The sequence below is a fragment of the Mobula birostris genome, chromosome 12 (genome assembly GCF_030028105.1).
Source record: "Mobula birostris isolate sMobBir1 chromosome 12, sMobBir1.hap1, whole genome shotgun sequence".
Lineage (NCBI taxonomy): Eukaryota > Metazoa > Chordata > Chondrichthyes > Myliobatiformes > Myliobatidae > Mobula > Mobula birostris.
In genome coordinates, this window is record NC_092381.1 from 23,914,955 (window position 1) to 23,942,790 (window position 27,836).

General features: G+C 40.4%; 2 protein-coding genes across 3 annotated transcripts in view; both read left to right on the forward strand.

The window, feature by feature from the left end:
- abcd3a (ATP-binding cassette, sub-family D (ALD), member 3a) overlaps nt 1–12,982 on the forward strand; it is an 82,382-nt gene extending 69,400 nt beyond the window's left edge. For both annotated transcript variants that reach the window (XM_072273482.1, XM_072273483.1), the window contains 5 exons: nt 2,350–2,439; nt 3,161–3,280; nt 9,360–9,464; nt 10,002–10,058; nt 12,508–12,982. In XM_072273482.1, coding sequence (XP_072129583.1) covers nt 2,350–2,439; nt 3,161–3,280; nt 9,360–9,464; nt 10,002–10,058; nt 12,508–12,585 — 450 coding nt within the window. In that variant the 3' untranslated portion in view covers nt 12,586–12,982. The remainder of the gene's footprint in view (nt 1–2,349; nt 2,440–3,160; nt 3,281–9,359; nt 9,465–10,001; nt 10,059–12,507) is intronic.
- A 6,935-nt stretch (nt 12,983–19,917) lies between these two features.
- The window catches only part of acp5b (acid phosphatase 5b, tartrate resistant), a 40,546-nt gene continuing 32,627 nt past the window's right edge, over nt 19,918–27,836 (forward strand). The window contains exon 1 of the mRNA XM_072273484.1: nt 19,918–20,202. Within this exon, the coding sequence (XP_072129585.1) occupies nt 20,091–20,202 (112 nt within the window). The 5' untranslated portion in view covers nt 19,918–20,090. The remainder of the gene's footprint in view (nt 20,203–27,836) is intronic.

Below are 27,836 nucleotides of genomic sequence, written 5' to 3' on the forward strand. Positions count from 1 at the left end.
CTCCAACTGTGGTATGAGCAGTTGTCACAATTTACTGGGTTTTTTTTCTGGCATTCCTCCATTGGCTCCACAGAACCAAAACAATATTTCCTATCTTGACACAAGGCTCCCTGTTATGTTTCATAACCTTTCAAGGTTTGCACTTCGAATCCTCAAATCTCTGCCAATTTCTGTTTATTTCAGAAAGAATACTTGATCAACTTTAATTGAAAGTCAAAATTTTAAACATCAGGACTGAGTTTCATCTAATTGTGCTATGCAAGTGTTCCATAATTTTCCATAAATGGGTGGATCCAAAAGTCAACATGAATTGCGATTTAAGCTTAGCAAATTTTAGTCAAATATTCAAGTGCATGGCAGAGATTGTTGAGTGAAAGTATCAGAATCTCTAAAAACTCATTGTACAGGATAATGAAAACAATGCACTTAGTATTCGTCCCCCCCATCCCTCCCCACTGATCTCCCTCCTGGCACTTATCCGTGTAAGCGGAACAAGTGCTACACATGCCCTTACACTTCCTCCCTTACCACCATTCAGGGCCCCAAACAGTCCTTCCAGGTGAGGCAACACTTTACCTGTGAGTCGACTGGGGTGATATACTGTGTCCGGTGCTCCCGATGTGGCCTTTTATATATTGGCGAGACCCGACGCAGACTGGGAGACCGCTTTGCTGAACATCTATGCTCTGTCCGCTAGAGAAAGCAAGATCTCCCAGTGGCCACACATTTTAATTCCACATCCCATTCCCATTCTGACATGTCCATCCACGGCCTTCTCTACTGTAAAGATGAAGCCACACTCAAGTTGGAGGAACAACACCTTATATTCCGTCTGGGTAGCCTCCAACCTAATGGCATGAACATCGACTTCTCTAACTTCTGCTAAGGCCCCACCTCCCCCTGGTACCCCATCTGTTACTCATTTTTATGCACACGTTCTTTCTCTCACTCTCCTTTTTCTCCCTCTGTCCCTCTGAATATACCTCTTGCCCATCCTCTGGGTCCCCCCACCCCCCCGTCTTTCTTCCCGGACCTCCTGTCCCATGATCCTCTCGTATCCCCTTTTGCCTATCACCTGTCCAGCTCTTGGCTCTATCCCTCCCCCTCCTGTCTTCTATCATTTTGTATCTCCCCCTCCCCCTCCCCCTCCAACTTTCAAATCCCTTACTCACTCTTCCTTCAGTTAGTCCTGACGAAGGGTCTCGGCCTGAAACGTCGACTGCACCTCTTCCTAGAGATGCTGCCTGGCCTGCTGCGTTCACCAGCAACTTTGATGTGTGTTGCTTGAATTTCCAGCATCTGCAGAATTCCTGTTGTTTGCACTTAGTATTTTGTTATTTTTACCAGTTAGCATTGAGTTTTCAGATTCAAATCAAAATAATTTGAATTATTTGTGAACAATAGTTTAACATAGTTCAGAGCTGATGACTGTTGTTTCATAAAATAGTGTACTTTAAACTACTTACTGTGCTTATCTTGTGTCTTCAGAACCGGTGGTACCTAACGTCTAACCAATTCACTCGACTAGCATCAAGTAGAGCAGGGGTGGCCAACCTTTTACGTTCTATGCGTCAGTTTTTTCACTCACAAGTTCAATTGCACCATACAACTCTTGTACCCCTATTCAATTCTTGTAAAAATATGTTAATATAGAACTCATGCGTGAAAAAAATCGCATCTGAACTCGTGCGTGAAAAAATTGACACATGGAATGTAAAAGGTTGGCCACCCCGAAGTACAGTAACAGCTCAGTATCAAATAGCACATAATATCTGATAACTTGCACTCTGAATTAGAATGATGTCACTTAATACAAATTTCTAATCATCGATTTCTATCCTACTGGTCATTTATGTCTCATTTTGATAAAATAAACAGATCCCCTATAAAAAAGAGTGACAGAGAAACATAAATAAAAAGCTATAAGTAAATGCCATATATTTTATATCTTGCCTACTTTAACTGTAGTTAGCCTATGTTATAGTGTTTTTTTACATATTACGGAAAGTTGCAGATGATAAGTTATAGACGATAATGTGATAATCAAATATTAAGTTACAGATTAATAAAAATGCACCTCATTAGTTCAAGTTTTCTTTGTTATCTGGCATTAAGTTTCAGATAATATGTTTAAAATGTTTTAATATATTGTTCAGAACTCATCATCAAGTTCGAGAAGTGTGTGCATGTAACTACAAAATATAAAACTTAAACCTAAATTGTTATATTTTAAAGTAACTTTTGAGTCATGAATTACTGTGTTATTGTCTAAAAACTGGTTTGGTAAAGATTCGAATGAATCAATTTTGATTCTCATTTTAAAACATCAAATATTTATTTATCTTGCAGCGACCATACATGACTCTTGGAACTCTAAGAGATCAGGTGATCTACCCTGATACACGGGAAGATCAGAGACAGAAAGGAGTATCTGATCTGGTATATCAAGTATTACTATATTATAATGTTAGCTGTTTTCCTCCTACTGTCTTGCTTCCATTGTCTTTATGTATCACATATTAATGTTGGATTAAGATGGATTATGAAGGATTGAAGACAATGTACTGTAGGCTGTGGATATCAGTCACCTAGAAGAGGTTCTGATGAAGGGTTCATGACCTGAAGTGTTAAATTTGTTTATTCTTTGTAGAGATGCCGATGTGTTTCAACTATATATTGTTTTTCCTTCAACCTTTAAGCATCAGCATTTTGTTTTATTCTTAACTTCTCAATCACACTAAGCTGTTCTCTAATGAAAAAGCAACACACATAAAAGTTGCTGGTGAACGCAGCAGGCCAGGCAGCATCTCTAGGAAGAAGTGCAGTCGACGTTTCAGGCCAAGACCCTTCGTCAGACCTGAAACGTCGACAGCACCGCTTCCTAGAGATGCTGCCTGGCCTGCTGCGTTCACCAGCAACTTTTATGTGTGTTGCTTGAATTTCCAGCATCTGCAGAATTCCTGTTGTTTGCTCTAATGAAAAAGGTTTTTTTTTGTTTATTTGGAGTGTCATCAAGTTATACATATTTAATAAAATATATTAGGGCACAGAATTGCACTCAAAATTAGAAGTAAATTATTTATAATTTGCATGTACATCTGCAATGTTTCTCATGGAAATTAATAACTAGTGGATCTAATTTGATTGTATTTGTCAATAGGTTCTGAAGGAGTATCTGGACAATGTTCAACTTGGCCATATTCTGGAACGTGAGGGAGGATGGGACTGCATTCAGGACTGGATGGATGTGCTCAGCGGAGGGGAAAAGCAACGAATGGCTGTATGTTCAATATTCAGATATTGTTTCATTCCTAAAGTTCGCATCACCAGAAATAAATGTAGAACAGTCCCATAATGATTTTAAATATGTCCTTTTTTAAATGCTTGAGTATCAAAAAACATTACGTATTGGCTGGTTTATAATTTAGCCTTGAAAAGGTATACAATGTATGGGTGTGACATTCCTATCACGGTGTAGTTTCATGCCAGACATGCTGTTTTAGCTCCAAAATGGCATCCAGTATATGCACATTTTTTTTTTAAGTGGTTGTATCAGAAATATTGAGGTACTACTCCGTAGTATGAGGAGTAGACGGATTATGGTGCCGAGCATCATCAGTGCATTTTTTATGTCAGCACTGCCATCTTAGAGCTCGCCACTGTGGATAACGCCTTCAGTCACGCAAGACTGACCAGGCATTCACTGAAATGAAAGATCCCTTGTAGGTGGTATTTAAAGGATCAGCAATTACTTTCAAGATTGTTGTTTATTCTACATGTGTTTGGTGCTTTGTGCAGTTCCTTGGCTTTTCTTAAAGTCTACAGACAGTGATGTATTAGATGCTACAGGACTTGCCCCTGAATTCTAAGTATTCTGGACCTACCATTTGCCCAGACATGGGTGTCCATGGGAATCTTTCTACTTCAACTCAGTTACATCTAAAATACAACACAAAGAGGAGAATGGATGAAGGCCGTGTAGATCAGGATAACTTTGCTGGAAGAGGGGGAGAAGGGCAGTGTATCTGTGCAGAATTGTCATTTAGCAGTTTCCCCCATCTGAAATCAGTGAAAACAGTATATGAGACATCTGCAGAGAAGCCCTCACTGAGATCTGCCACCATATGTAGGCATGATGTGCCTTTTCTTTAAGAGGTACAATTTCTCCTACTTTAGAAATAGTGGAGTGAGTTCAACCCATGTTATTACAATTTGTTTTGTCAGAGAAGTCTAACTAATTCAACCCTTAAAGTCATTCCTCTAAAGGTCATTCTCCTGTTATTATATGCTGCCACTTCTTGTTGTTAAAAACTTAAGGTTACTTTTTCCTGTCCAAGAGTCAGACTTGAATAGGTAAGAAAGAAAAACTGATTTACTTATTCACCAGAAAATCTGGCTTGACCAAATAAAGAGCAATTGAGCTCTCTTCTCATGTGAAAAGAATTTTCATTCTTCAAAAGTAATTTCAAATTACTTTTTCACCCAGAGAGTGGTAGGTATATGGAATGCTCTGCCCCAGAAGGCTGTGGAGGCCAAGTCTCTGGATGCTTTCAAAAAAGAGATGGATAGAGCTCTTAAAAATAGTGGAATCAAAGGTTATGGGGATAAGGCAGCAACTGGATACTGATGGTGGACGATCAGCCATGATCACAGTGAATGGCGGTGCTGGCTCGAAGGGCCGAATGACCTACTCCTGCACCTATTGTCTATTGTCAAATGCAGAAATTGCCCTTGCACTCTTTGCACTATTGCAAGTGTCTTCTTTAACCCTTTCTGTTCACTATCAAATGCAAGAAGTTAAGGGATTTCAGTCACTATGATTGAGAACATTGGTTAGTTACCCATGCCTTTCCCCTTTCTTCAGCCCCAATTAAGCTAAACTTCTGTTTCCTAAAAGCCTTAATCATCCTTTCATTCCCATTAAATTGCCAGCATCCATCTTCTCTCCCTAGTTCACTTGTAAGCACATAATATTAATGGTTCTCTTTTTTCAGGTACTGTCTCCCACTTCATCACTTCTGCCATTGTCATCCATGTTCTTTAAAAAAATTTTGCCAGAGCCCATTCATTCTTCAAGTTACTGCCTTATTTCTAACTTGTATTTCTTCTTCAAAGTCTTTAAACAAGTGTCCATCGGATTAGCCAGGACTCCCTTGTTTGAACCGTTCAATCAGGTTTTCAGCAGTGTGTCAGTAGTAAATGATTTGCATCAGAGTTCCAGATGACATCATTTACAACTCAGGTAATGTTTCTCTCTTTAGCCTGTAGCTTTTCATCATGTTGGCAAAGCATTATCTTCTTCTGCACCATCTCTCCATCTTCTCCAGCTGAATGTGACTGGACCCTGCACAATCAGAGAATTAACTGCACAGTTTTTCTTTCAACACTCCCATCATAATAACCCTAACCCACCATACCTTTGGTAGCCCACTTCAAACTCTTATCTCCAGGTTGTTTCTCAAGAAAACAGCATCAGTTTCCACAAGCAAAAGCGCTCACCACCACTTCGATGCAACTAAATCTCCTTGAAGTAAAATGCCACAAGGACCAAATCCATGGTCTTCAGTCATGGTTAAAAAACATCTGAAATCTCACCACTAATTTCATTATCTCTGTGGAAATGACCTGAAGTGGGATCAGCCTATATCCAACCTCTGTGCCTTAAATTGTTCCCACATGAGCTTTGGAAGAAATATCTGTGATTTCGTTAGGATTGTTTGACATCATCTCCATTACCTCTCCCATGTCTAACAGCCTTTGTCTATGAAATCCACACTGGCTTGCCTTTTAGATAATTCTCAGGAACATTTAAGTATCTTGTACAATTGCATTAATTTGACTTTCTTCCCCATCCTCCCGCCTGAAAACTGATCATCCAAGAACCGGATTCTCATAAGTCGGCTAGCAGCATGGATAGAAGGTTATAAATTTATTACTTATCTGTGTTTTGTTGATGGATAATCTATACCTTAATGAATTTAAAGGGAGAATTTTATTAACTTATATTTGCTTCACTTAATTCTTCCCTTGATGTGAATATCTTTGCTTTGATGTTCTGTCCTCCTGCATCGCAGTCTCATATTGCACAAACAAGATGTTTCATGCATTTACTGTTATCTACCGGATGCCAGAAGATGACATATTGAACGCCTACATTTGCCACCGTTCATTCCCTTCATCTTTTGTCTTGTGGAAATGATCGATCAAGTCAAGTCAAGTCACTTTTATTGTCATTTCGACAATACACAATAAAGACGAGACGTTTTTCAGGACCATGGTGCGACATGAACAATACAAAAACTACGCTGAACTACGTAAAACAACACAAAACTACACTAGACTACAGACCTACCCAGGGCTGCATAAAGTGCACAAAGCAGTGTAGGCATTACAATAAATAATAAACAAGACAATAGGCACAGTAGAGGGCAGTAGGTTGCTGTCAGTCCAGGCTCTGGGTATTGAGGAGTCTGATGGCTTGGGGGAAGAAACTGTTACATAGTCTGGTCGTGAAAGCACAAATGCTTCGGTGCCTTTTGCCAGATGGCAGGAGGGAGAAGAGTTTGTATGAGGGGTGCGTGGGATCCTTCATAATGCTGTTTGCTTTACGGATGCAGCGTGTGGTGTAAATGTCTCTAATGGCGGGAAGAGAGACCCCGACGATCTTCTCAGCTGACCTCACTATCCACTGCAGGATCTTGCAATCCGAGATGGTGCAATTTCCAAACCAGGCAGTGATGCAGCTGCTCAGGATGCTCTCAATACAACCTCTGTAGAATGTGTTGAGGATGGGGGGTGGGAGATGGACTTTTCTCAGCCTTCGCAGAAAGTAGAGACGCTGCTGGGCTTTCTTTACTATGGAGCTGGTTATTGAGGGACCAGGTGAGATTCTCTGCCAGGTGAACACCAAGAAGTTTGGTGCTCTTAACGATCTCTACGGAGGAGTCGTTGATGTTCAGCAGAGAGTGGTTGTTCCGTGTCCTCCTGAAGTCAACAACCATCTCTTTTGTTTTGTTCACATTCAGAGACAGGTTGTTGGCTCTGCACCAGTCCATTAGCCGCTGCATCTCCTCTCTGTATGCTGACTCATCGTTCTTGCTGATGAGACCCACCACGGTCACGTCATCGGCGGATTTGATGATGTGGTTCGAGTTGTGTATTGCAGCACAGTTGTGGGTCAGCAGAGTGAACAGCAGTGGACTGAGCACACAGCCCTGGGGCGCCCCGTGCTCAGTGTGATGGTGTTGGAGATGCTGCTTCCAGTCCGGACTGACTGAGGTCTCCCAGTCAGGAAGTCTAGGATCCAGTTGCAGAGGGTGGTGTTCAGGCCCAGTAGGCTCAGCTTTCCAATCAATTTCTGAGGAATGATTGTGTTGAATGCTGAGCTGAAATCTATGAACGGTATTCGAACGTACGTGTCTTTTTTGTCCAGCTTACTTAATGTTCTTCTGTTGACTTAGACAGTAGCATAGAGGTTAGTGAATCAGTTTATAGCACCTGTGATTATGGATCAGGATTCAATTCCTGCCGCAGCCTGTATGTTCTCCCGGTGACCCCTTGAGTTTCTATGAGTTTTTTTGTGCCAAAAATGTGATAATACTTGCGGCTGCCTACCACAATCCTTGCTGATTTGATTCGATGCAAATAACGAATTTCACTATATAATTAAAACCAGAAAGTTTGCAGATGCTGGAAATCTAAAGCAACGCACTCAAAATGCTGGAGGAATTTCACTGTATGTTACGATGCTCACCTGACGAATAAACCTAATCTTTAGATGAGTTCATGAACATGTCTTATTATCCTGTGTCAGACTTTCTTAGACTGTGCATTCAAATTTTTCTAAGTTGTAAAGGAGTTTAGTCCTGCAAGAACAGTGAACTAAATGATGCAATTCAGGACACAAGAGATTCTGTAGATGCTGGAAATCCAGAGCAATACACACAAAATGCTGGAGGAACTCAGCAGGACAGGCAACATCTATGGAAATGAATAAACAGTCCAGATTTGGGCCGGGACCCTTCAGCACTGAAAAGAAAGAGGAAGAAGCCAAAATAAGGAGGTGGTGGGAGGGCAAGGAAGTGCAAACTGGAAGGTGATAGGTGAAAAAGGTGAAGGAATCTGATAGGAGAGGGTGGACTAGAGAAAGGAAAGGACGAGGGACATCAGAGGGAGGTAATAAGCAGGTGAGGAGAAGGGAAGAGGTAAGGGGGGAGCAAAAGTGGAGAATTGAAGAAGTGGGAAGGAGGTGGAAAAATTACCAGAAGTTGTAGAAATCGATATTCATGCCATCTGGTTGGAGGCTACAGAGATGGAATATGAGGTATTGTTCCTCCAACCTGAAGAATGGCCTCATCATGGCAGTAGAGGAGGCCATGGATTGACATGTCAGAATGGGAATGGGGATTGAAACTAAATGGTTAGCCACCGGAACATCCTGTTTTTTGCAAAAGGAGTGAAGGTGCTGGACAAAGCAGTCGCCCAATCTGTGTCGGGTCTCAGCAACGTAGGGGAGGCTGCATCAGGAGCACCTGATTTAGGATCTATTCTCATTGTTTTAGTGAAGTTTCACTGTTCAATGCATTTACCACTAATAATTTATCCTAAGGCTTGTGTTGCAACCACTACCTGAACATAGAACAGTACAGCATTGTACAGGCCATTCAGCCTGTGATGTGCTGATTTTGATGCCAGTATAAATCAATGCATATTTCTCTTCTCCAGTTATAGGGATTTACTCGGTGGCTGCATTATGATAAAGTGGCCACAGAGTATATGTTCATAGTCTTCTGCTGCTGTAGTCCATCGACCTCAAAGTTCGACCTGTGTGTTCAGAGATGTTCTTATGCATGCCATTGTTGTAATGCATGGTTCTTTGAGTTCATGTTGCCTTCCTGTCAACTTGAACCAGTCTGGACTTTCTCATTAACAAAATGTTTGTGCCCACAGAACTGCCATTCACTGGCTGCATTCTGTTTTGAGTACCATTCTCTAAAATCCCAGGAGATCAGCAATTTCTGAGATACTGAAATCACCCCATCCAGCACTAACAATCATTCCATGGTCAAAGTGACTTAGATCACATTTCTTCCCCATTCTGATGTTTGGTCTGAATAACAACTTTTATGCATTAAGTTGCTGCCACATGATTGGCTGATTAGATATTAACAAGCAGGTGTACAGGGGTGTACCAAATAAATTGGACACTGAGTGTGTTGTTCGCCCAACTAATATTTACTATTTATTATGAAATCTGGAAGTCGCATGGCTAATATGATTGAAGGGACTATCTGACTGAGCAAAAAGTGCCCTCAGTGGGCACCTGTTAACATGATTTAATTTCACTTATTTTAATATAGATGGCTCGATTATTCTACCACAAACCACAGTTTGCTATTTTAGATGAATGTACCAGCGCAGTTAGTGTCGATGTTGAAGGCTATATCTACAGCCACTGCAGAAAGGTAAGCCATGATGCTGAAGAAGGAAACATTACATAAAATATGTATTTCAGCAACAATGTATTTACATCAAGTCCTCGAATTATAAAAGAAATTGAAACTAAAATTTGAATCGTGTATTATTCTTTAATTGACATGTTTATATGATGTTTAATTATTGCTAACGGAAATCTTAAAACTAGTTTAAAATACATCCTCTCTCTTCCTCTGTTGTTCTTCATGTCAAAATTACTTTTTCAAACGTCAAATATACCTTAACGATAGTGCAATGGAGAACATGAATGTACTTTGTGAGCGTGAGGAATGTAAAGCTAAGAGTTACATTTCTTCTGTGGCTAAGTATGTTTGATCTGATTGCTTTGTGTTCCCGTAATGAATTTTAATGCAAAAACTTTGTAGTATTTTATATACATCATTTTGTACTATTTAGACTTATGTAAAAGATATGAAAGAGTCTATAATACAATCTTTGTGCCTATTGACAATTAATATTTTGTCCTTTGTGAAGATTGTCATCCATAATGATTTTTTTCCCAAAAGGTTGGCATCACTTTGTTCACTGTGTCACACAGAAAGTCTCTCTGGACTCATCATGAGGTTAGTAATGAAATATCAACAGACTGGAAATGCAGAAGAAAATCCATGAAATAAATAGTGAATTCTTCTAAAAAAAAACAGAAGTTATTAGCAAGTTTGCACTTTATCCTCGAGCGTAATCTTAAACAGTTACAGTGCTTGAAAAAGTAATCAGCTACCACAACTATTTTCTTTCTCATTTTCTAAATTTAAAATATATTGAAGTAGGATTTTTGAGCTAAGCTACAAAACTTTGTGCATCATGTCAAATCAAAAGAAGAATTCCAAAACTTCTCAACAATTTACTAAAACTTAAAAACCCAATTGTGAGGCTAAAAAAGTATTCATCCCCTTTGTAATTACTACACTAACTTTGCTCAGGTGCATTACCTTATTACCCTTCCAACTCATCCAATTTGTTGATGTAGAAAATTGGAGGATCACTCCCGTTTTCAATGAATTTATAAGAATAAATACCCCTCGGTCTGTAAGATCCAACAGTATGGTAGGTTTTCTGCAGACCAAACCAAAATGAAGGCAAAAGAGCATACAAAACAAGTCAGGGAAATGATAATAGAGAAACACAAATCTGGGGAAGGGTACAAGACTATCTCAAAGGCATGAACTTACCTTGGAGCTCAGTGCATCGTGAAAAAGTGGAAAAAAAATTGAACTACAGTCACAGTGTCTAGGTCAGACCACCTCTCTAAACTTAGTCGCCAGAGAAAAATGGCACTTACAAGAGAGGCTACTGTGATGCCAACAGTCACTGAGCAAGCTGCAGAAGTCATCAGCTGCAACTGGAGATGAAGTTCATGGCTCCACAATCTCTAAGGCCTTACACAAAAGGGTCTTTATGGAAGAGTGGCAAAGATGAAGCTCTGGCAAAAAAAAAAAAGCATATCCTTGCCCATAAAGACTTTGCAAAGCACAGTTTAAAAGATACTGTAAACATGTGGAAGAAAGTCTTGTAGTCGGAAGAAAGTAAAGTGGAACTTTTTGGCCTCAGTATTAAGTCGTGTGAGTGGCGTAAATCTAATACCGTGCATCTGCCAGGTAACACCATCCATACTGTAGGGTATGGTGGAGGTAGCATCATGCTATGGGGTGGCTTCAAATGAGGAAAATTGACGTCCTTGAGTGGCCCAGTCAGAGTCTTGACTAACCTGATCGAATATCTCTAACAAGACCTCATAAATTACCCTGCTCTTCAATTAACCTGGCACAGCTTGGAGCTATTTTGCATGGAGGAATGGGCAAATCCTGCTTTATCACATTGTGCAAAATTACTAGAGACATATCCAAAAAGACTACTGGCTGTAATAGCTGCGAGAGGTGGTTCAACTGTAGCAAAGGGGGATGAATGCTTTTGAACTGCTAACATTTCATTTCTTGAATTTTTAGTTTTTCATGCTTTACAATTTTCCCCCATCTTTGGTTGTAATTATGAAAAAAGATGCATGTAATTCACAAATAAAAATTCCAGTTAAATTGATCAAGTCCCTGGCTGTAATAGTCATTTATGTGAACAAAGGGTTGGGGACGGAATACTTCTGCAAGGCACTGTATCGTGTGGGAAACTGTCTCTGAGAGAGCAACCAACAGACAGGATGGGTAATGTGTTCTCTGTTGGATGTAATAGTAGTGTCTATTTTAGCAGAGTAAGCTAAACAAAACGGAACTGAAAGCACAAGAACAGGTAATTTAACAAAATTAGTTTTATCCCACTGGAATTCTTGGGTTGAGTATTCGTATGTTAAACTTCTACACCCAAACTGGTGATATCCTCATTGCTTTGACTGTAGGTACTATAGTTTCATTTGACCATGGCCCATGAAGATCAAATTATTTAGTATTGTCTAATTTGAATTTGTGTCCGTGGAGTTGTAAACTTAAAATAGGCCTGTTAGTCCATTTCACTTAAATTTGTAATATTGTTCAGGTTCAACTCTGTCAGAAAAGCCACTGCTAAAAGTCTCTTTAAACTCCAGAATAGAATTGTTAGATTCTTATCAATCTTAAGCAACTTAAATTTAAACTACTCTTCCTGCAAGCTGTTGCAGTAATTAGGTACCTAATCCTGCTAAAATGAGCTGCATTATGAAATAGTTATTTGTACATATTTGTGAACATGCATGCGTTTTAAACATTGCTGAAGGAAACAATACAACCTGCAGTACATTTTGTATGAAGAAAGTAACTCTTTAAATTTCTTAATACCTCAATAAATTATCTTTAATCTCAAAATACAATTAAAATTTGATTTGGATGATTTAACCATTTACTGGCTCAGTAGTTCAAAATGCACCCTCATTTTCCCAATTGTTCTCCTTATTGAGGGAAAGGTCTGCTTCCATCTCAAATACATTGTAGGTTATTAGTACTAATTTCATGATTGATCATATTAATTTCTCCTAACCTGTTCTTGGTTTTCTTATGATTTATAACATTGTTTTTCTTTTGTTCTCAGTATTATCTGCACATGGATGGCAGAGGGAATTATGAATTTAAGCCAATTACTGCTGACACAGTAGAATTTGGTTCTTAAAATCCATCTGTCGATCTGTTTCTGACAGAGGAAGTGGATGACTTGCAAAAGAAGTCTGTACAATATGCATTTTATCCTGCACTAAATATTTCAGTTTGTAATTAATTCTCAGTTTTAAAATACTGTAATAAAATTGAACTATTGATTAATTTGTAGTCTTGTCGAGAGCTGTATATTTGGAAATATTAATAATGAGACTTGTAGATCCAGTAATGTTCATCTAGGAAATGTTTGAATTAATACTGTAATAAAAATAACTTGTAATGTTTAATGTACAGTACAAATGAAGTAACCTAGGAATGCACTACATAATGGCATGTTCTTGTTATGCAATAATTTGATATCTACAATTCATTTCCTAATGTTTTACAGAAAAAATAAAGACAGTGAATGTTAAGTTCTGTGTGTTAATGTTGTATGAGTAAATATTTTGATTTTTTGATCACTGAACTACTCAGTCACTTACTGGGAAAATGACTGAGGTGACAATAGGGGAGCACTTTGGGACCAGTGACCATAGTTCTATTAGTTTTAAAGTAATGATGGAAAGGGACAGAACTGGTCTACAGGTTCATGTTCTAAATTGGAGCAAGGTGAACTTTGACAATATGAGGCAGGAACTTGCAAAGGTTGATTAGGGTAGGTTGTTTGCAGTCAAAGGGGCAAGGCAAATGGGAGGCTTTTACAGGCTTAGATAGCGTGCGATCAAGGTCTTCAGGTTCCTGTTAGAGTGAAGGACAAGGCTGGCAGGAGGAGGAAACCCTGGATGATGAGGGACATTAAGCCCTTACCAGGAAAGAAGAAAAGGCACATGTCAGTTACAAGCAGCTGGGTTAAAGTGAATCCCTAGATGAGTATAAGGGATGCAGGAATGTACTTGAAGAAAATAAGGAGGGCATGAATGGGACCAGATCACTTTGACAAAGATTAAGGAAAATCCATTTTATAAGTATATTAAGGAAAAAAGAGTAACTAGAGAGAGAAAATAGGGTCCCTTAAGGAGATACCTTTCTGGGGAGGCACAGGAAATGAGTCAGGATCCTAACTGAATATTACTCCGCTGTTTTTACTGTGGAGAAAGGACTTTGGAGCTAGGAAAAGTAAATGGATGGTCTTGGAGATGGAGTATAGGAGGTGTTGGATGTCTTAAAAGAACACTTTGGGAGGCTAGATAAGACATTGTGGCAGCTCTGGCTGTAGAAAATACTTTATTACACTGGTTAGAAAAGATTAATAAGGATGTTGTCAGGACTTGGGGCATTGAGTAATAGGGAGAGGTTAGACAGGCTATGACTTTATTCCTTGGAGTATAGATCACTTAATGAGAAGTGATCAATAGAGGTATATAAAATCATGAGGGGTGTAGTTAGGCTGAATGCACTCAGTCTTTTCCCCAGGGCTGGGGAATCAACTAGAGGGCATAGGTTTACGGTAAGAGGGGAAAGATTTAAGAGGAACTTGGGCAACTTTTTTATGGAACGGGTGGTATCTACGTATGTGGAATGAACTGCCAGAGGAAGTGACTAAAGCAGGTATAATAAGGACTTTTATAAGGATCATGGGACCTCCTGTCCCATGATCCTCTCGTATCCCCCTTTGCCTATCACCTGTCCAGCTCTTGGCTCTATCCCTCCCCCTCCTGTCGTCTCCTATCATTTTGGATCTCCCCCTCCCTCTCCAACTTTCAAATCCCTTACTCACTCTTCTTTCAGTTAGTCCTGACGAAGGGTCTTGGCCTGAAACGTCGACTGCACCTCTTCCTACAGATGCTGCCTGGCCTGTTGCGTTCACCAGCAACTTTGATGTGTGTTGCTTGAATTTCTGGCATCTGCAGAATTCCTGTTGTTTACTTTTAAAAGACTGTTGGACAGGTACATTGATTGGAAAGAGTTAGAAAGTTATGGGCCAAACACTGGCAAGGGGGACTAACTTGGATTTGGCATCTTGGTCAGCCAAAAGGTCTGTGTTTTCATGTCATATAAATACTATGACTATGACATGTTATGTGGTGTATTGAGTGTGGTTTGTGCTCATTGCTCTGCAGTGTTTACTCAGCTGTGTGCTAAACTGAGGCTATGACCTGCTCCAGACTTTGTGTCTGTGGACTCACTTTTGCTCTGAATGCTATTTGCTTACTTTTATTGTTTGCATGATTTTTTTTTTCTCTCTCAGCACATTGGGTGCTTGGCAGTCTTTTTATAGGTTATAGAATTATAGAGAGAAGTACAGCACAGAAACATGCCCTTCAGCCCATTCACTCTGTGCCGAAACATTTAAACTGCCTACTCCCATCAATCTGCACTGGGACCACAGTCCCTTGTCCTACCGTTCATTCACCTATCCAAACTTCTCTTAAATGTTGAAATCGAGCTTGCATGCACCACTTGTGCTGGCAGCTCTTTCCACACTCTCATGACCCTCTGTGTGAAGAAGGTTCCCCTTAAACTTTTCACCTTTCACTCTTAACCCATGACCTCTGGTTGTAGTCCCACCCAACCTCAGTGGAAAAAGCCCGCTGACATTTACCCTGTCTGTACCCCTCATAATTTTGTATACCTCTATCAAATCTCCCTTCAATCATCTACGTTCCAAGGAATAAAGTCCTAACCCATTCAATCTTTCCTTGTAGACCTGGCAACATCCTTGTAATTTTTTTTCTGTACTCTTTCAACTTTATTTACATCTTTCCTGTAAGTGAGAGACCAAAACTGCACACAGTACTCCAAATTAGGCTTCACCAATGTCTTATACAACTTCAACGTAAGATCCCATCTCCTGTACTCAATACTTTCATTTAAAAAGGTCAATGTGCCAAAAGCTTTCTTAATGACCCTATCTACCTGTGATGCCATTTGCAACAACTTATGGACCTGTATTCCCCCATCCCTATGTTCTACCATACTCCTCCGTGCCCTACTGTTCGCTGTGTAAGATCTCCCCTGGTTGGTCTTACCAAAGTGCAACACCTTGCTCTTGTCTGCATTAAATTTCATCTGCCATTTTTCAGCCCATTACACCCTTAATCTCAATGTCATCCTCAAAGTTGCTCATCCAGTTATCCACTATCATTGTTACTATAGATGACGAACAACAACAGACCCAACACTGATCCCTGCAGCACACCACTAGTCACAGGTCTCCAGTCAGAGAGACAAGCATCTACTATCACTCTCCAGCTTTTCCCACAAAGCAAATGTCTAATCCAATTTACTGCCTCATCTTGAATGCTGAGCAACTGAACCTTCTTGACCAACCTCCCATGTGGAACCTTGTCAAATGCCTTGCTAAAGTCCATGTAGACAACGTTCACTCGCCTGCCTTAATTCCCTTTCCTGGCAACTTCCTTGAAAAACTCCAAGATTGTTTAGACATGACCTACCACGCACAAAGTTATGCTGACAATCCTTAATCAGTCCATGTTTATCCAAATATGTCCTGTCCCTCAGAATACCTTCCAACAGCTTTCCCATTACAGTACTGATGTTGGGCTCACAGGCCTATAATTTCCTTGTTTATTCTTAGAGCCCTTCTTGAATGGGGGAATGATGTTGGCTATCCTCCAACCCTCTGGTATTTCACCTGTCACTAAGCATGAGCTAATTATCTCAGGGCCCTGGCAATTTCTACATTTGCCTCCTGCGGAGTCCAAGGGAACATCTTGTCAGGTCCTGGGGATTTAGCCACCTTACTTTGCCCCAGGGTAGCAAACACCTCATTTTCTGTAATCTATATAGGGTCCATGAAGTTAACTCCATTTTGTCTCACTTCTGTAGAATCTGTATCTGCCTCCTGAATAAATACAGGTGTAAAAAAATTACTTAAGATCTCTCCCGTCTCATTTGGCTCTACACATGGATTACCATTCTGATCTTCCAGAGGATCAATTTTGTCCCTTGTAATGCTTTTGCTCTTAGCATGTATGTAGAATCCCTTTGGATTCTCCTTCAATTTGTCTACTAGGGCAACAATATACCTTCTTTTAGCCTTCCTGAATTCTTTCTTAAGTGTACTCTTGCATTTCTTATGCTCCATAAGCACCCCATTTGTACCATGTATAGGTTACCAACCTGATTTTCCAGAAGACCAATTTTGTTCCTTGCAATACTTTTGCTCTTAATATATCTGTAAAATCCCTTAGGATTCGCCTTCACCTGGTCTGCTAGGGCAACCTCATGCCTTCTTGATTTCTTTCTTAAGTGTTCTCTAGCATTTCTTATACTCCTTAAGTACATCATTTGTTCCTATCTGCCTATACCCGCTAAGTAACTCTTTTTTCCTTAACCAGGACTTAAATATCTCTTGAAAACAAAAGTCCCCTATACTTGTGATCTCTATGTTTTATTCTGACAGTCACATACAAGCTTTGTACTCTCAAAAATTTAACTTTTGAACGTCTCCACTTATCAAGTACTCCTTTGCCAGAAAACAGTCTGTCCCAGTCCACACTGCCAGATCCTTTCAAATACCATCAAAATTGGCCTTTTTCCAATTTAGAATCTCAAACCACAGATCAGGCCTATCTTTTTGCATATTTACTTTGAAACTAATGGCACTGTGGTCACTAGACACAAAGTGTTCCCCTACACAAACTTCTGTCACCTGCCCTGTCTCATTGCCTAATAGCAGATTCAGTATCGCACACTCTCTCAATGGGACTTTTATGAACCAGTTAAGGAAACTTTCCTGAACACATCTGACATACTCTATCCCATCTAGTCCTTTTACAGTATGGGAATCCCAGTCAGTATATGGAAAGTTAAAATCTCCTACTATAACAAACTTATGTTTCTTGCAACAGTCTGTGATCTCCTAAATAAATTTGTTCCTCTAAATCCTTTGGACTGTTGAGTGATCAGTAATATAGCCTCATTAACATGGTCATTCCTTTCTTATTTCTCAGTTCCACCCCTAACACCCCACCAGACGAGTTCTCCGGTCTGTCCTCACTGAGCACTGCCATGACGTTTTCCCTGAATAGTAGTGCCACCCCTCCTCCTTTAATCATTACTGCTCTGTCAAGTCTAAAACAACGGAAGTCAGAATATTGAGCTACCAGTCCTATCCCTCCTGCAAACAAGTCTCACTAATGACTACAAAATCATAATTCCAGGTGTTGAACCATGCCCTGAGCTCACCTGCCTTTCCTATGATACTTGTGGTATTGAAATATACACAACTTAAGACACTAGTCACACCATGCTCAACCTTTTGGTTCCTGACTTTGAGGTCAGACCAACATCTGCTTCCACAACCTCTCCACTATCCATTCTGGCACTCTGGTTCCCATCCCCCTTTGATTCTAGTTTAAACCACACCGTGCAGCTCCAGCAAACCTTCCTGCAAGGATATTAGTTCCCGTCCAGTTCAAGTACAAACTGTCCCTTCTGTAAAGGTCACATCTTTTCTGGAAGAGAGCCCAATGATTCAAAAATACACCCTCCCTCCTCCACCAACTCCTTAGTCACGTATTAAACTGTATAATCTTCCTAGTTCTGGCCTCACTAGTACATGGCACTGGTAGCAATCCTGAGATCACAATCCTGTAGGTTCTGTCCTTTTAGCACCTAACTTCCTGAACTCACTCTGTAGAACCTCATCACTTTTTCTACCCACATCATTGGTACTTCCAAGGACAACGTCTTCTGTCAATTTACTGTCCCACTTAAGAATGCTGAGACTCGATCCAAAATGTTCTGGACCTTGGCACTCAGGAGACAACATACCATTTTGGAATTTTGTTCTCATCCACAGAACCTCGTTTCTGATCCCCTAACTAATGAATCCCCTATTACCACAGTTTGCCCCTTCTCCCCCCCACTTCCCTTCACTGATCCAGATAGTGCCAGAGACCCGACCACTGTAACTTTCCTCTGCTAGGTCATTCCCCCTCAACAGTATCCAAAGTGGCATGCCTGTGTTGAGGGGGATGGCCACAGAGGTACTCTGGCTGTCTAACCCCTTTCCTTTTCCTGACAGTCGCCCAGTTTCCTGTGTCCTGTGCCTTGTATGTAACCACTTCTCTATATGTCCTACCTATCACCCCCTCAGCATCCTGAATGATTTGGAGTTCATCTAGTTCTAGCTCTAACTCTTTAACACGGAGTGTTAGAAGCTGTGGCTGGATGCACTTCTTGCAGGTGTAGACAATAGACAATAGGTGCAGGAGTAGGCCATTCGGCCCTTTGAGCCAGCACCGCCATTCACTTTGATCATGGCTGATCATCCACAATCAGTGTCCAGTTCCTGCCTTATCCCCATAACCTTTGATTCCGCTATCTTTAAGAGCTCTATCCATCTCTTTTTTGAAAGCATCCAGAGACTTGGCCTCCACAGCCTTCTGGAGGTCTCCCTGCCTTCCCATATCCAGCAAGAGGAGCATTCCACTATCTTGCCTGGCATCTCTATTGTTCTAGCTGAGCAAATATAAAGAAGGAAAAAAAGCATAAAATGCAGCAGGGGGAGAAAAAGCTCTACCTACAACTTTTTTGCCATCTCTCATTCAAGCCTCAAGCTTCTCCTTACTGAAGCCTCAAAATCCCAACTCTAACTCTGTCCCCTTCAACCATGGCTGTTCTGACAATGGCCACACCAACTGCCCCTGCCTTACTTTAATTCCATCTTGACAATCAATCCCGAACTCTGATTGGCTGCTGCTCAAAGCTCCAAATTGCTGCGAGTCAACTGCCCTCTTCTAGTCTGTAAGGAGATGAATCTCAAGGTTGTATAATGTATACATACTTCGATAATAAATGTACTTTGAACTTTGACTGAAGCCATATATCTTCTATGAGATACCTGGCAGATGATCTTTTTAAAGAATGTGAGCTGATAGAACTCAGATTTGTTCTCCGTCATCTTTATTAGAAGTGATACAACAGTATTTGGTTTTACCAGCAGCGATCACCTGTACATTGCCATCACTATATGGAGACAAGAACATAAAAAGTATTTGAATTTTCAACATTTAAAAAAAAGCCTTCCAATTGATTTCAGAATTTCCCCATATCTCATTGGGCCAAATATGAATCGGATTTAGAATTGGTAATTTATCTTGAAAATATCCTTGTCTAACAAAAAGTAAAGAAATATGAAAGGTACTAAAGAGTAGATTAGAACACCCAACAATCCGTGATACTGTAAATCAACATTCTGTTGCCGTTGTTCTTGAAACCATTGCAACACTGAATTATGATGCAATACTCTATGAGCCAAAACAAAGTTACTTTACAATGTAGTAAAAAATCTTAGATGCGATATTAAATTTAACACTTTGGTAATGATTTCCTTTATAAAAAGGAAGAACATATTTCAAAAGTGTATTTCTGGAAATCCGGTCCTAACTGTCTTTAACAAACAGACTGGCTGCTAAAGTCAGTCTTTTGCTGCTACTACAGCTTGTTGGCTTCATGAACACAGAAGAACTAATGTTTTCTTTTAAAGTTTTTGTGTAAATTTTTTACTTTGAAGAAAAGACTCAAGCACATGTAAAAATCGGACTACGCTGCATGTGTGTTGCCCAGTCATATGTTTCCTATTGTTTGATCATGGGCCGGTTTCAACAACTACTTTACATGGCTATCCTTTATTTCCAATATGCACAATCCTATCTACAAAAAGGTAAGCGGAGTTTAGTTTACATATCGTCTGTATGTTAACTTATTTCTTCTGTAAAGTAGACACTTAGAAATGCTTTGTTCAGATGAGATGGCACAAGGTATGGAAGGCAACTCTCAGTAAAATATCTCTTAAGTTATTTACTTAAAAGGTGCAGCAAAAAGTGCAAGTTCTGCAGATGCTGGAAATCCAGAGTAACACACACAAAATGCTAGAGGAACTCAGCATCGATGGGAAAGGAATAAAGAGTCAACCCTTCGGGCTAAGACCCTTCATCAGGGCTGGAGAGAAAGGAGGAGGAAGTCAGAATAAGAAGGAAAGGGGCATCTTTTTTAGCCTTTTACTTTTCTACCTATCACCCCCCCCCTTTCTCTCTTCATCCCCCTCCCCCCTCCACTCAACTTCCACCATACTTGGCTTCACATACCACCTTGTAATCCTTCTCCACCCCCACTTTCTTACCCCTTCCTTTCCAGTCCTGATGAAGGGTCTCGATCAGAATGTAGAATATTGCAAGTCCACTTTGCTGGTTCATTGGAGAGACTGACGGTTCGGGAGCTGTATGGTCTTGGCTGTGGTGCAGACCAGGCCCTCATACCTTGGGGTCGCCTGCTGCAGCCTCCAGGTAAGTAAACGCCACGGCTGGCTTTGTGCCGCTCGATCGCACACTGGGTTGAGTGCTGCCCTCCAGAGTTTGTTCAGTGGATTGTGAGAACAAACTGGATTGCATTCGTACACGTGCACAAGGGAAGGAATGCTTTGGACTTGTTCTTGCTGAAACATATCTCCAGGACAAAATCCTTGCAACATCAGTCTACAGATCACAGCACTCAGGGACCGGGGCTAAATTATTATCAATATTCTTCCTTCTTTGTAACTATGTCTTTCTGCTATTGTAATTATATGTACTCTATGTGCTGTGACTGTTTGTACAGTGTTTTCCACCTTGGCCCAGGAGGAACATTGCATTGTTTGTCTGTAGGCATGTGTATGGTTGAATGACAATTAAATTTGAACTTGAAATGTCGGCCCTATTCCTTTCCATAGATGTTGCTTGATCTGATTTCCTCCAGCATTTTGTGTGAACCAGCAGGAATCAGGTTTATTATTAATGACATACACTCAGGGGACACTTCATTAGGTACAGGAGTGGAACCTGGTGTGGTCTTCTCCTGCTGTAGCCCTTCCACTTCAAGGTTCGATGTGTTGTGGGTTCAGAGATGCTTTTCTGCACACCGCTGTTGTAGCCTGTGGTTATCTGAGTTACTGTCACCTTCCTGTCAGCTTGTACCAGCCTGGCCATTCTCCTCTGAACTCGCCTATGACAAAGCACTTATGGCCACAGAACTGCCACTCACTGGACGTTTTTTGTTTTTCGCACCATTCTCTGTAAACTCTTGAGACTATTGTGCCTGATATCTCCCAGGAGATCAGCAGTTTCTGAGATACTCAAAGTACCCCATCTGGCACCGGCAGTCATTCAACTTAGTCACTTAGATCACATTTCTTCCCCATTCTGATATTTGGTCTGAACCTCTTGACCATGTCTGCATGATATTTTTGTATTGAGTTGCTGCCACATGATTGGCTGATTAGATGCTTACATTAACAAGCAGCTATATAAGTGTACTTAATAAAGTGGTCACAGAGGGTGTACGTTCACTTACATTTTCTGTAAAGCAGAAATTTCTAATTGCAACATTTAGAAACACTTAGTTCAGGTGAAATTGCACAAGGTATGAAATTTACCTTTCAGCAAACTACCTCTAAGTCAGGGGTTTCCAACCATTAACCGAGGGATCTATGGACACCAAGTTGGGAACCCCAGCTCTAACAGTTGCAATGAAATGTGAAAATTCTTTTCAGTGTTATTACGCATGTGAACCATCAAAATCAGGTTCATTTGTTGTTTTGTGACAACAGTATAGTGCAAGACATAAAAAAATGACTGTGACTTATATTAAAAGTAGAATGAGTAACATCCAAGCTGTATTTTGCTGAAGTTTATTTAAAATCAGATGTATGCCTTGCTTCTGTAATGTTTGTGTGTGGCACTGTAAAAGTGCTGAATGGGATAGACCCAGAACAGATCTGGCAGCTTAGAAGAGGGTTTCCATGAAGTACTGCAGCAGCCACCCAGCTGGTGGCGTAGTGGCATCAGCACTTCGGGACGAAAGGTCCTGAGTTCAAATCCAGCTGGCTCCCCTGCATGCTTTCCATCCGTGCTGGATTATGAGCTGGTGATCTCTTTGGGGGAAAAAAAACGTAGTTTCCCCACTATGTCAGACAGGTGTGGAGGGAAATCGTCTGCCAACCAGATACGGCGTACCTTTCCTTTCCTACTGCAGCAGCCATGGCACCAGCAATTCAGGTTCAATCCTGCCCTCTAGTGCTCTCATGTTTCCCTGTTACTAAAGTATGTACAAAAGAATGCACACATGGCGCAGTTTATGTGGGTTTACAAAATATTTGACATAAAACTGCACAGAGTAACAACAAAATAACATACATATTTAAGTCACTCAGTTATTTTTTTCTCTCTCCTGTCTTTGGCATTTACCCATTCTTTGTAAACTCTATCTAGACTAATAGAACTCCCATCCATTTGATAGTTTTTGATTCTCATTAACATATCCAAATGACATTCACCTAAACGGTTTCTCAGCTTGTTTTTGAGTTGATTCATTAGGCTAAAACCTCGCTCGCAGTCTGCACTAGACACAAGAAAGTTTCCCCGAATGTCCATCAACTGTGCAAGGTCGCAAAGCTGTTCATTTTGTTGCACAAATGCTACCATTTGAGCAAAGTTTGAAATCAGTTTGGATTTAATTTTTTCTTGCACGGAAAATTTGAAATTATTAAACTGTCTAACTATTACAGAATGTCCAGCTAGAAAATCATGATATTTTAGACATAAGGCATTAATTTGTTCATCGCCAAATGTGAAGTCACAACCTGCAATTGCAGAGAAATCAAAAGCTGACCATTCTTGTACCTCATCTTCAGGAAACCTTTCTTCTAAATGAACACAAAGACTATTTATAAAAGTCAACAGCGAACTCGTATCTACTGTGACGTTTTCTTCACGTTGTTGGCTTAGCAAAACTTTAACTTTGTCACTCCATTAAACATTGTCTCCAGATACTGCTTTCTTATCTTGTTAATTTTGCCTTGCGCAAAGTGAAGTGAACCAATCGATGTCAGGCCACTCTTTTGCAGAATCTTGCACAGTGCAGCCACTTCATCAAAGACATCACTTAAAACCTGTAAAGCTACTTTGTATATGATGTTTATCAATTTCTTGTGACGGTATTTAGCCATAGGATCATTTGACTGATCTTTTTCAATAAAAACTTAGCAAACTATCTACAGGATTTGAAACAGATCTTTGTAAACTTTACGATATGAACACTATCCGCCAAAGATGGCTGCCGCCGTGATGCAGCTGTACAAACTGGAAAAGGAAAGGTGAGGTGACGTAAATTAGTGACGTGCATTGTGGTATTTGAAAAACCAACTACCTACTTAACAGAAAAATTTAGCTAAAAGATTATTTTCAATAAGTATGATAGTCATAGTCATAGTCATACTTTATTGATCCTGGGGGAAATTGGTTTTCGTTATAGTTGCACCATAAATAATAAATAGTAATAGAAATAGTAATAGTAATATTACTATTAGTAAATAGTAATAGTCATGGAAATAATAAATAGTAATAGAAAAATAGTAATAAATAGTTAAATAGTAATATGTAAATTATGCCAGTAAATTATGAAATAAGTCCAGGACCAATAATTACTAATGTAGTAATTATTAATTACTACATTATTTTAGGTAACTAGCCTTTTGTGCGCACATTAATTTCCTTTGTGTGCTGGTTGAAAAGCATGTGTGCACGCGCACACAAGCACAGCTTAGAGGGAACATAGGTTGTGAGCGCAGCCTAATCTATCATGAAAACCAACCTCCCTTGCGTTAGCGTACCTACAGCCTTGGGAAAGCGACTAACATAATCAAGAACCCCTTCCAGCCTGGTCATTTTCTCTTTTCCTCCCCTCCCTTCTGTCAGGCAGAAGGTACACAAGCTTGGGAGGACATACCACCATACTCGAGGACAACTTGTCATGAATGATCCCATTAGACAATAAAGATGGATTCTTAGTCTCTCAGTTTATCTCACCATCGTTTCTGCACTTTATTTGTGTACTTTCACGGCGCTTTCTCTGTAAACGCGATACTATATTCTGTATTCTTAGTTTGTTTCCTTTAATACTTCCTTAATGTACAAAGTGTACAGCTGCCATGCATCTGGCCATGAAGTTATAAATGGCAGCTCGGTATGTTTCTGCTGCTTCCTCAATGCCTCTAGCTTCCAATATTGTAAGGAAATATCAGAAAATGTCCCTCCCTTTACCATTAGGAACAAACCAAATTCTGGATTGCTGAAGAGTGACTGCAACCAGTAGCAGCCTGTACCTAAAAACTGAGGTGCCAACCTGTTTACAACAGCAACATCACCATCATCATCATCATGTGTTGTGTCGCATGACGTGGGTGATCACAGTCATGACCATGATCATTCTGGGCAAGTTTTTCTACAGAGGTGATTTGCCATTGCCTTCTTCTGCAACAGCACCACGGGACTAACATCTGTTAGATGGCAGAAACAGGATGTAGTAGCAGAATGAAATTCTCCCATAACCAGTGGGTCTGATCACATTTCTGCTACATCCAGGTGTGGATGAGGATTAACAATTGCACTATGATTGTTGCTTGTGCCCTATGCAAACTGCTTGGGTTACTCCAGTAGAAGCTCCCAAACCCATGATTTCTACCACCAGGGTGGGCAAGTTTTTCAGATGTAAAGGAACATTGTCAGTCATAGGTTCCTCTCAAAGTTCCATACCTCAGAACTAGATCATGGATATTTAATTGTTGCCAAGTCTGAATTCTGAAACTGCCATCCCCAACATCATTGTGGGAGATTCTTCACTGGAGGAACCAAGGCAGTTCAAGAGGGTAGCTCACAACCTTTACTATCAATAGCAATTACTGATGGACAATAGATGCTGCCTTTGCCAATGACTCCACCCCCACCAACCGATACATCTGGTAAAATGTACAAGTATTGAAAATAAAATTGATTTATTTTTTTAGCGATAGTGTGGAGTAGGCCCTTCTGGCCCTTCAAGCAATGCTACCCCAGCAACCCCACAACCCCAATTAACTCTAACATAATCATGGGACAATTTACAATGAACAACTAACCTACCTGGTACACTGTGTTTGGACTGCGGGATGAAACTGGAGCACCTGGGGAAAACCCTCCCATTCCACTGGGATGGTATACCGAGCCTCCTTACAGAACGGCACTGGAATCGAACTCCGGGATGCCCCGAGCTCCAAGAGTGTCTCACTAACTCCTACGCTACCATGAAGCCCAACTTCCCACTGACTCCCAACCTATTTCTTGCAAGATCTAGTTCCACGCTTAGTTCTCACATCCCCATTGCTCCATTTTTGAAGTTGACATCTTCTAAACCAATACTTGCTATATGTTTTCTTAATTTAGATTTCGCTCCACACGACTGACAGAGCCATTGACTGTGCCCACTCCACTTCTTTCTCCTGCTTATCATCTTCTAATCCAAAAACCCACAAGTTTCAATATCCAATAGTTATCCTCCATTATGTTCACCATTGTTTGTAAACCTACCACCTTTGCAGCATTCTACATTCTCTCTGGTACAAACTGATTCATCCCCTCCGGGTCAGGAGTTACAACACTTGGTCCCTTCCCTCCTCTCCGTAACATCCACAATGTTTCCCTTCAGTAAAAAAGTGACTTACTTGTACAATATTTAATTAGAATATTTTTATTTGCAACTCATGGTACAGTCTCCACAACACTGAGGAGATCAAAAGTTTAGACTGCAGGCATAAGTCTTAGCTTCTGCCTCCTTGCTACTCTGATCACAGCCTCTTACATTATTTGATTAAAGGTAAATGGAAGTTTCATCTTCCCATTCTGTACTTCACAACTTTTCAGTCTCAGCACCAAATTCAGCAATTTTGAATCTTAATTATAGCTTTTTTTTTATGAGTGGTTGTAAATATTGACCCTGGTATATCTACCCAATGAATCATTTAATTCTCTACACTCTACACTGCTGTTCTATCATCCTTTTAGCATTTAATTTCTCCTATGCCCATCTTGCCTTCCCTTTAACCATAAGATCATTAGAGATAGGATTAGGTCATTTGACCATAAGACCATAAGATATAGGCCATTTAGCTCATCGAGTCTGCTGTGCCGTTTCATCATGGCTGATCCATTTTCCTTCTCAGCCCCAATCACCTGCCTTCTCCCCATACCCCTTCAAGCCCTGACCGATCAAGAATCTATCAACCTTTGCCTTAAATACACATAAAGACCTGGCCTCCACACCTGTCTGTGGCAAAGAATTCCACAGATTCACCACTCTCTAGCAAAAGAAATTCCTCCTCGTCTCCGTTCTAAAAAGGCACCACTCTATTCTGAGGCTGTGTCCTCTGGTCTTCGACTCTCCCAACACAGGAAACATCCTCTCCACATCCACTCTATCAAGGCCTTTCACCATTCAACCCATTGCGTCTGTTCTGCCATTCTATCATGGCTGATTCATTTAACCCCATTCTCCTGCCTCCATCCCCTTATCTTTGACACCCTTACTAATCAAGAACCAATCAACCTCTGCTTTAAATATACCCAATGACCTGGTCTGCACAGCTATTTGTGGCAATGAAGTCCACAGATTCACTACCCTCTGGTTAAAGAAATTTTTTCTCATCTCTGTTCTAAAGGGACGACCTTGTATTCTCCCACTATCGGAAACATCCATTCTATCCAGGCCTTTCAATATTTGGTTGGTTTCAATGAGATCCCCTTCTCATAAACTCCAGCAAGCACAGGCCCAGGGCTATCAAATGCTTCTCATATATTAACCCTTTCATTCTCAGGATTATTCTCTTGAACCTCCTCTGAATTCTCTCCAATGCCAACACATGCTTTCTTAGATTTTGCATTCTTCCTCTCCTTCCCCTTTCCTTTCCTTTGACTCTAACTGGTACTAATTCCATTTCCTTGTATTCCATTCAGATATGTATCCAATAATTCTGCATGACCTCTTTACCCAAAGCAATTTTGTCTATTTTGGATCACAAATAATCTAACCTCCTCCTTCCTTTCACTATTTCTTTTCGATACAAATTACTATATGAGGCTAAATAAAGATTGAGTAAGTTAGTCCTGGTACAATCTTACTTTTATTTGTGTTTGTCTCTTCGTTTTTTTTTTGCCTTTTTCAATAGTTATTGTAAACTACTTGCCATCTACTTCCAGTGCTAGTCTCTGCTGCTGTAGTCTCTATTTGACCCTCCATCTCTGGTTGCAGTTGCATTTTCACATTATATGCTGGAAAATAACCCCCTTTGGAAAGGAAATAATATGTCGAAATTGTATTCCAATGAGTGCCATTACAGTGAGTCTATGGTAAAGGAGGCAAACAAGGCTCAAAAGAAAATCTGCAGGTGCTGGAAATCCTGAGCAGCACACACAAAATGCTGGAGGAACTCAGCAGGTCAGGCAGCATCTATGG